This window comes from Coffea arabica, chromosome 10e (genome assembly GCF_036785885.1).
Source record: "Coffea arabica cultivar ET-39 chromosome 10e, Coffea Arabica ET-39 HiFi, whole genome shotgun sequence".
Taxonomy (NCBI): Eukaryota; Viridiplantae; Streptophyta; class Magnoliopsida; order Gentianales; family Rubiaceae; genus Coffea; species Coffea arabica.
This window is the reverse complement of record NC_092328.1, coordinates 17,204,409-17,214,925: the sequence shown is the minus strand read 5'-3', so window position 1 is coordinate 17,214,925 and position 10,517 is coordinate 17,204,409. Positions and strand designations below refer to the sequence as shown.

At 38.7% G+C, this 10,517-nt stretch overlaps 1 protein-coding gene across 1 annotated transcript; it reads left to right on the top strand.

Moving 5' to 3' along the window:
• The first annotated feature begins 9,125 nt into the window (after positions 1–9,125).
• LOC140015141 (uncharacterized) lies at positions 9,126–10,258 on the top strand. The gene is made up of 3 exons (XM_072067038.1): positions 9,126–9,594; positions 9,771–9,931; positions 10,040–10,258. The coding sequence occupies exons 1-3, from the start codon at positions 9,126–9,128 to the stop codon at positions 10,256–10,258; spliced, it is 849 nt and encodes a 282-aa protein (XP_071923139.1).
• The last annotated feature ends 259 nt before the right edge of the window (positions 10,259–10,517 follow it).

Here is a 10,517-nt window from a genome sequence, read left to right as displayed (position 1 = left end):
ACCCAAACAACTCACATACAGTCAAATATAGAGAAATCACATCTTATAATAGCAGTATACAGAGCCTCAGTGGAATCGAAGGAGATCGAGTGTGATAAAGTACGCGCTTGCCTCAAATTTGTCAAAACAATTATTTAGCTCAACCAATCACAGATCAAGTATTTAGATATTTCACATAGACAGTTAATAGGCAATAGAACACTCACCTGTCAAGCAAATGCAGAGTTCAAACGTCAAGTTCCTTGTTACGTTCACCTCCGTTTCCCAATCCTAGGGCAACGAGTGAAATCGTTAACAGTCTAGGTTCATTTCCAACTCAAATGTAAGCTCATTAGGTGACCAAGTAAGTGGTTAAATCTACTCAATTCAACATGTAAGTTAGGCCCAAATGCAGTAAAAGGTCATAAGAAAACAAGTTTGATAAGTGCAAGAAAGTTGAGCAAAAAAAAAATCTCATTCAAGTTCAAAGTAGTCTTCACGGGTAAAACAGTCGCGCCCGCGCAGTTTCAGGAAAACGGTCATATCTCACTGTAAGAAAGTTGAAATCATGTGCTGTTAATGGCATTGGAAACTACACTCGAAGGGCTTTCCAACGGTATAAAATTCAAACTCTAGTTCCTCTCCTATCAATACCAGTGATTCGGGGAAGTCGGCTGATTTTTTAGTTCTGATCAGCTTGGAGCCCTAACAAAGTCACTCTATTTCTTCTTGCCAACTTCATTTGTTTTAGCTCAAATTCACCCAATTCAATCTCCTAGTTTTTATATACAGGGGATCAAATTATCTAGCACCATTGGAGCTCAAAATACAACACACATAATGATCAAGTGAACCAAAACAGTCTATCTAACAAAAAGAACCAAAACAGTCCACTACTTGCCCAAAAACCACCACTTTACTTGCTTCATTTCCATCTCAACTCACACATAAACTTAACCAATGTTTAGCCAAGTTTCCTAGGCTTAATTAAGGTGCAAATGAGTCACAAAATCAAGGAGAAACCTCCCACTTCAAAGCCGATCAGCCAAGAGAAACAAAACAGTCCACTAGTTCACATGCAACTCCAACTTCCATCCTTTCATTAAGACTAACTCAAACAACAATCCAAGAGTTATCCCTAACTTGAAAAGGATTCAAAACATGTTAATACATCAAGAAAACCATAAACAAAGGTTAAACAATTAATCAAACACATGGCATGCTAACCAACCAACCCTACTACCACTTGTTTAGTTCAAGAAATTTAACCACAACTATCATCCATACAACTCCTAGTTTGCTATCAAAGCTTTAAACACTTGATATAACACCATAAAACTAAGAGTTAAGGATCATATACCTCTCTTATATGAAGCTTGAATCACCAAAACAAACCACCAAAACTAAGGCTCCAAGTTTGAATCACACACTAGGGTTGAAAGTTGTTCACTCCACTAACTCAAGTCCTTCACTTTTGATTTTTTGCTCAAGATCAAGCTAGGGTTAGAAAGCAAGAAAAATGGAGTTTCTCTCTTCCCTTGGAAGCTTCAAAGTGGCCGGCCATAGAGGAGAAAAATGGAGCTAAGTTTGGTTTAAATTTCCTCTAATACTTTGGTCAAAAAGGTTGAATGGCTAGGGTTTTGCCACTTGTGTCAATCTTGGCCATTCTCCCTCTAAACTTTGCCAAATTATGTTTCTATCCTCCAAATGTTTCCAATGTCTTACTAACACCCCTAAACTATCATATAAAGTCTCAACCACAATAAAAAGGATATTTGGTCATAGAGTATGTGGTGAAATAAAATAATACCAAGTTAGGGAAATGTTTTAATTCAAGTAAAAGGTAATGAAATGCAATGCAAGGGAAATGTTATAATACATGTAGAATGCAATGCAAGGACATGTTATAAGTGATTTAGTCTTTGGGTAATGCAAGTAGTTTAGGAGAAATTATATTTTTAAGTGAGGGTTCTCACAGCCTCCCTAATTGGTTGGTTGTTCAAACTTTCTATAATGGATTCAACTACCCAACCAAGATCAACACAAATGTCACCGCTAGTGGAATTTTAATGAAAAAATCAACTGATGATGGTTGAGTTTTGATAGAGGAAATGGCTTCTAACAATCATCAATGGGCAAATGAAAGAAATAATTCAAGAACATCGGCCGGTTTATATGAAATTGATAATTTCAACTTTTTAAGTGCTAAATAAAAAAACATGTTTAATTCTCATATGGATAATATTGAGATGTTGTTAAATAAACAAGGGGGAGGTGATTCGAATTCTCATGTAAGTGTAGTTTATTATTCAACATGTGGTAGTAATCATGATAGTGCTAATTGTTTTCATGTGGAGCAAGTTTATAATGTTAACAACCATAATCGGCCACCTCAAAATAATCCTTTTTCAAACACTTACAACTCCAGTTGAAAAAATCATCCTCATTTAGGGTGGAGAATCACATGCATAAAAATCTATCAATCCATCAGATTTTAAAACAAAGCCACTTGAATCATGTGTTTCAACTTTAAAGGCCAATTTTGAAAAATATGTTCATGAAATAAAATAAATATTTGATGATATTAAAATAAGCATGAATAACATGATGACTGTAATTAGAGATATGCAAGGCCAATTAGGTACTATTGATAATTGTATCAATTTGAGACAATTGGGTGAATTTCAAGTAAAACGGAGGTAAATCTTAGAGAACATGTGAATGCAATCACTCTTAGAAGTGGTAAACAAGTAGAGGATAATCACCTTGGTAAAAATTAAAAAAATGATAAAAATGAGGGTAAAAATGAACAAGAAGGTGAAAAACATTATGTTCAAAATGAATTTGATATGTTTTCTTCTCATATTTCTCATAAGAATGCTACTAACTCCATTCATTTTTCCGATAAGATGAAGCAAAGCAATAAGGAGAAGGAATTTGAGAAATTTGTTCAAAAGTTTAACCAAATTAGAATTAACATTCCTTTAGTTGATGTTATTTACAAATTCCCTCTTATGCTCGTTTCTTGAAGGATATTACGTCAAGAAAGAGGAAAATTGAAAATCATGTGACAATAGCATTAACGGAGGAATGTTCAGCATGCATTCAAAACAAACTTCCAACAAAACTTAAAGATCTAGGGAGTTTCACTATATTTTGTACTATTGGACATTTGAATTTCACTAATACTTTATATGATTTAGGTGCAAGTGTATCATTGATGCTACTCTCTATTGCAAGAAAGATTGATTTGAGGGAGATGAAGAATATAAATGTTACTCTTCAATTGGTGTATAGATCCATAAAGCGTTCGATTGGTATAATTGAAAATGTCATCATTAAAATGAAAGTGAAATCATTTTTTATACCGATTGACTTTATTGTGTTTGATATGAAAGAAACATGCATTTACCTATTATTTTAGGTAGACGTTTCTTAACCACCGCTGGAACTTTAATTGATGTTCAAGAAGGTGTAATTTAATATTTAGAGCAAATAGTGAAGAGTTAACCTTCAATTTTAATGAAAGTAAGGATCTTGATTTATGGCATGAAAAAGTTTTTAAATCTAAATAGCTTAATGTTATACAAGAGTGGCATAAAGAAAGTTATCATATTTAAACTCTTGATTCTCATACTTATAACATGCCTAATATGAAGAATAAAGGAAAAAAATCCTTAATCCTAAAGTTCAAGTGGATAAGGCAAGAAATCAAGTAGACTTTGGGATTGTTTAAAATATTTTTCAAGAAATGCTCATACATATTGTGATCATGCTAACTCTTCTTTGTTTAATGATGAGGATGATTTGGAGATAGGGCAAACTCAAAACATGATGAATTGAAAGAGAAGTTTTAGTTCTTGGGAAGAAACTAGTTCCTTTTCCCTTCCAAAGTGAAGTTCAAGAAGAAACACTTTTGAGTCAAGCCAACAACTATAAACAAAAGCGCTAATTGGGAGGCAACCCAATGTTTTAAGTCATTTCTTTTGTTTTAGTGTGTTTTAATGTTAATTAGAAGTATTAAGTTGTGTTTGTTATGTCTCTTTTATAGGTTTCAAAAGTTAAGGCAAAAGTTACTTTTTGAAGGTTAGCAAGAAATAAGAAAAATGAAGAACTCAATCCCTTATTTTGCATTTTAGATGTTTTTGATTCATTATGAAGGGTTAGATTGGATGTTTAGACCATTTGAAACTTGTTTGAGGCGTTACATTTCACAAAAAATGGTCGGAATCATGTTTCTGCAGAGGTTGGAAATGAATGAAACAATGAAAAAGTGCAGTTTTCTGTACTTTAATTGTAGAAACCCAGAGATTCGTGAGCCTTGCGGATCCTTGGTACCACGCGGATCCTGAGGAGTTCTTTCTAAAAAAATAATTTTTCCTCCTTTCTCCTTTCCTTTCCCTTCTTAGCCACACTTCAAGTTTGTAACTTTTGCATCATTTGAACCTTCAATTAGTTTGTTTACCATTTTCCATGATAGAACTCTATTACTAATTACTAATGGTTATTATAAGGAACTTTTGTACTCCTTAACTTTCATTTATGTAGGGAATGGTTGCAATTCAAGAAAGATGAAGTCATGGAAGGTTGCAAGCAAGAGGTCAAGTCACTATAGAATAAGTATTTCTTTTCTTCTTACTTTTCCTTTTCACACATTGAGGATAATGTGCACTTTAAGTGTGGGAGGGAGGTTTATTACCTTCTTAATTGTGAAAAATGGTTCAATCCCTTCTTAAGTGTGAAAATGGTTCAAATTTTTTCAAATTTTGTCAATTTTAAAAAAAGTTTCGTAACCATTAGTAGTCAATTCTCCATTTGAACTGAAATTGATGTGTCTTGAGAATCTTATTTCTTATTTGACTTGAAAATAACTACTATATGACCAAGATTTTTGCTATGAAGAAAGTATATCTTGTACCAGGCTCGTCTCCGCCCAACAGAGTGGTTTTGTCAAGGGGCGACAGATCGCGGACAACTTTTTGCTGGCGCAAGAGTTGGTGTCGGATATCGGGAAGCCGTCCCGCGAGGGAAATGTGGTAATTAAGCTGGACATGATGAAAGCCTATGATAGAGTGTCATGGTGCTTTCTTTTGCAGGTGTTGCGGCGGTTCGGATTTTCTGAGACATGGATCGATGTTGTTTGGCGGCTGGTTTCCAGCGTTTGGTTCTCGGTACTGATCAATGGGGTGCCGCAGGGGTTCTTCCGATCCACGCGTGGGTTGAGGCAGGGCGACCCATTATCTCCAGCCTTGTTTGTCATTGGGGCTGAAGCCCTCTCTAGGGCTTCGAACGCTTTGGTTGAGCAGCCCCAATTTCACCCATATAAGGTTCCCATTGGCTGCCCGATTGTCACACATTTGTCTTTTACCGATGACGTGGTCATTTTCACCAGCGGGTTGAAGTTTTCTTTGAGTCTCTTAGTGAGGGTCCTAGAAGATTATTGTGCAGTCTCGGGTCAGAAGATTAATAAGCAAAAGAGCTATTTTCTAGTGCATCCCCAGCTCTCCCCGCACCGCTGTAGAATTATCAGGCATTTAACTGGATTTCAGAGGAGGGGCTTTCCGATCAGATACCTGGGTTGCCCGTTATTCATTGGTCGACGAAAGAAGGAGTACTTTGGAGAGATTTGCAAGGGCATTGTCAACTGAATCTTATCTTGGAAGCAGCGAATTTTGTCGCCAGGGGGAAGAGTGGTGCTTCTCAAGCACGTTCTATCCTCTCTGCCAATTCACTTATTGGCGGTAGCGTCGCCTCCCAAGGGAGTCTTGCGGGAGATGGAGAGAGTTATGGTTGTGTTTCTGTGGGGTGCGTCAGAGTTTGGCCCGCGGTTTCATTGGATGAAATGGGCAGACCTATGTCGGCCATATAGCGAAGGGGGGTTAGGCCTCCGGCGGCCAACTGAGGTTTTTCTAGCATTCTCCATGAAGCTATGGTAGAGTTTCAGATAGGGTCGCTCTCTTTGGGCCGCCTTTCTTGCGGCCAAGTATTGTAGAGGTCAGCACCCTTGCCTGGCGGAGGAGAGGACAGGGAGTTCGTACACTTGGAGACGGATGTGTGCAGTCTAGGGTTTAGTGGATGACAACATCGGTTGGATTGTTCGGTCAGGGACAATGTGTCACGGCCCCATTTTCCCCTAAGGCGAACCAGAGGGGTCAACGGGCCGCCTGCCCGGCTCTCGCCGGGACTCAGTCGATCACTACAGTTCTCAATTGAATTTCAAGATATAAATATCAAATATACATCCAAGGTTCCCAAACTTTACATATCAAAAGCGAAGCGTCCACGCTTCCGCAGCGCCACTCTGATCCTTGATCACAATTAGTATACAGGAGGAAGTCCAAAACTAGTCTATTACACATCCAATCAATTCTAAACGTTCTAAACGTTCAATACAATCCCAATATGACTGATTACACAAAAGGAAATCCATGTTCAATCCATACATGAGCTAATCCATGAATAAACACTACAAGCCCTTCCTTCGCCTTGAGCCCTGTGGAGGGGAATAAAACATTTTTGGGGTGAGCTAGAAGCTCAGCGAGTAACCAGTAAAATCAGTAATCAAATCTGTTTAACAATGGTTCATTTCAGTGATGTCGTAAATCAAAGGATAAGTCTAGAAACAATTACAACGTTTACAAAACATTCAATATGGGTATCAATAATTCAAGAAACATGTACAATGGAAAGAGATAGTAACATTCGTGCAAAGGATACATTCGTTCTCCTGTCATTTCATTGCATTTTTGGTTTCATTCGTGCATTCATTCACCCCGTCCCTGGCTTTTGGCCAGGCTCCACCAACCTACAAGGTAATACTCGAGTATACCGAAACGTTCACCCAAGTTCCTAGTCGCTCGACCGAGTCCGCTTCTGGCTCGAGACGACCGGTAACAAGGGGCAATGGCCAGTTCAGCCCAAAAGGCTTACATTCATGCGCAAGTAGCATTTAATCACTAATCATTGAAAATTTCATATTTATTAAGGTCGAGTGCGATAAAGTACACACTCGCCTAGAAAACTCGTTTTAACAATCATTGAAAGCAAAATCAATAATAACAAGACACTAATATGCAAGCACGCATGATATGTAAGAAAACAGTTCCAAAAGTAACTTTGAAAACAGTTCAAAAGTAGATAATGCAGGAAAGCGGTTCAAAAGTAAATTTGGAAACAGTTTGAGGTCACTCACCTCAATGGCTCAGAAATCATCCATCATATAACATTGCCTTGCTCAAATCCAAGTCTTATATCACAAACTCAATGCAAACGAGTTCCTTCAAAGTTCGGACAGCACTTCCCCTGAATTTATTAACTTTTCCAGCCATCATGGCTTCATTACTTCCTCAAATCAGTCCCAAAGGTACACACACAACAACAAGTTCATCCAATAGCCATTCAGCAAGTAGTACTAGTACAAGTCCAGCTAGGGAAAAGTTTGGAAATGAAAGTTAAACTCAAAACCAGAAAAACAGTTTTGACGTCATTTTGCGGTAATGGTACCAAAAGCACTACGATGGTCGGATGAAGGTGCAAGATCCACCGTTTCGAAGCTAAAAGACAGGGCTACAACAATGTAGAAGGCCACTCAGTCCAAATCCCAGCACAACTAAGTCAAATATGCCAAATAACAAACCAGAACCGTAATTGCAGGTTTACAAATCACACTATGCTGTAATTAGTCCAACTCAGTCTATACAGGTCCAAATGCATTGATTCCAAAGGCATGCGGTAGCTAAGACATCAAGCTACATTTCATCAGAAGAAATAAACATCCAAATCCAAAGAAATTCCAGTCAAAACAGACGATTACAAGCGCAGTTCGCACATTCTGATCACCCAGATCAGCAACAGTAAAATCGACATATCTCACTCTACATTACTCCAAAAGACCTGAAATTTTACAGGCATCTCAAAAACATCAATACCTACAACTTTCATGTTTTAATAAAAGGCCAATTCGGCCTCTAACCATATGATCCAAAACCGGACAGAAAAGGGGGTTATGAAACCCTAACTTTTCACAATTCAATCCAAACCCAAAATTGGTTGTAATTTCCTACCATACACATCCACTAGAGTCATAACCCCTTATTACCAACCATCATAAACATCCACAAGACCATGATCACATTAAACCAGAAAATTCCTCAAAAAAATAAAAACTTCACCAATTCATTCCAAACCAAGAAATAAACCACAATTTCCAACACTATAGCCACCATTAGGCACAAATTAAACATCATTAGGTGTAAGAGGAAATGTAATCATCACTTACCTAGTAAACAAGAGAAGAGGAGTTGTAGACCACCTTAGCTCTTCCAAAAACTTCACCAAACTCACCACTAACACTAAATGGAAAGATTGTATGGAGTGGAAACTAGTTTGTGTGATTGATTTGGATGATTTGAGCTAGTGGAAAGCTTGAAGATTGAAGAAGTTTTCTTCCTTCTTGGCAAGAGAGAGGGCCGGCCACAAGGTGAAAGAAAATGGTGATTTTTTGTGAAATTTTTAGATATTTAACCAATTTTGGTCAAAAGTCAAAAAAAGGTGAATAGTGTTCTTACGTCAAAACCAATCACCAAGTGACACGTGGCACTTCATTAATGCATTCCTATCCTTTCTTTTCTCTCTCATATCAATCATTCACACACTTTACTTATCTCTTAACACCCGATAAATTTTACACAGTATCCGAAACTTAACCTTATTGGCCGAATTTTTCTGAACTTTTCACACTAGTAGGTCCCACGTCCATTATCTATTCTTAATTTCTCAAAAACTCTCCAATACTAGAAAAATCATTTGAAAACGATATTTGCTCATAAACTTTATCTGGGGAATTTTTTCTAATCAAGAAAATGTAGAAAAGCGGGCGTTAAACAAATAAACCCTAGAAAAGTAAAAAATTTCCGGGTTCTCAAACTCATTTTTTTTCGGGGCGTCACACAATGGACTTCTGGCATGATAACTGGATAGGGTCCGGCCCACTGTGTCACCGAGTGGAGGTCTTCCAGAACTAGCGGGTAGCGGATTTTGTTAATGGAGGGGAATGGAATGTCCGATTACTCTCCCAAGCTCTGCAGCCGGAGTTGGTTTGGCTAGTGACAGCGATCACGCCTCCAACACTTCAAGGGGAGGATAGGATGGTGTGCATGTTAACTCCCAATGGGGAGTTCTCGATTGCCTCAGCTCTGTCGCTTGTTCGCTCTCATTCTAATAGGTCTCTCGGCGCCGCTTGCATTTGGCACAGGTCCTTGCCAATAACAATCTCTTTTTTCATGTTTCGCCTAGTTTCAGATAGGCTGCCCCTACTTGAGCAATTACGACGCTTTGGAGTCCAAGGTCCTTCTCGTTGCTGCTGCTGCATCGATCCCCAGGAGGAACGATTGAACCATATGTTTTGCACAGGGGAAGCTGCCCGACAAGTGTGGAAGGTGTTCGAAATTCAGGAACGAAGGTCTTCTCGTATCAGCTCGGCTCGCCATATGGCAATCGCGTGGTGGATACAACCTGCTCCGCATCGGTATTTTGCATTTGTCTATCGCCTCTTGCCTTCTCTAATATGCTGGGAATTGTGGAGAGCAAGAACTAGTGCTTTAATGCAAGGGGGTGGTCAGATGGGGGAGTGGTGGTAGCACGGACCTTGTCTCGGATCAGGGATCTGTTGCACTTATAATTTTCTTCTCTATCATGGGCCCATGGCTCTTGGGGGAGCTTGCACGCCGACTTGGAAGGTCGACCAAAACGGATGATCATTAGGCCTGTAAAGTGGGTGGTCCTGTCAGCAGGTTATAAGGTTAATACGGACGGGTGTTCGCTTGGCAATCCAGGGATGAGTGGAGGGGGAGGGCTGTTGCGGGACTCCCAGGAGGGATTTCTCTTCGGCTTTTCCTGTTTCTTTGGTGTCATCACTAGCCTGCACGCCGAGTTACAGGCCTTGGTGTATAGGGTAAAATAGTGTGTAGTGCAGGGCTATATGAATCTGCACCTGGAGGTGGACTCCCTAACTCTGGTTTAGATCATATCAGGGGATTATGCGTGCCCTTGGCGTTTGCAGGTGGAGTTGGATGATCTATTGCGGTTTCAGAGTTTGTTTCAGTCAATAACACATTGCTTTAGAGAGGCAAATAAACCATCAGACAGGCTAGCCAAGATGGGTGCGACCCGGGGAAGTGATGCATTGTTTGATTCCTTTGTAGAGCTACCCCCTATGGCTCGCGGTGATATACGGATGGATAGGTTAGGCTTTCCAAGCTTTTGGAGAAGGATCTTGTAGCTTGCTCTTTTTGATGCTCTTTTTGATGTACTCGTTTCTGGTGTGAAAAAAAAAATAAATTTTGCATAAAACAAAAAAAAAAGTATATCTTGTAAAGTGGAAGCAATTATGTCTTGAATTTTGCATGCTTGATAAGTTTTTTATTTTAATTAAATTTCATATTTTGAATGATGAATATGGTCAATATTGGCATTACTTTGCTATGATCATTCTATATTAGGGAAGCTCTTAAATAAAGAAAAAAAAGAAAAAAATTATT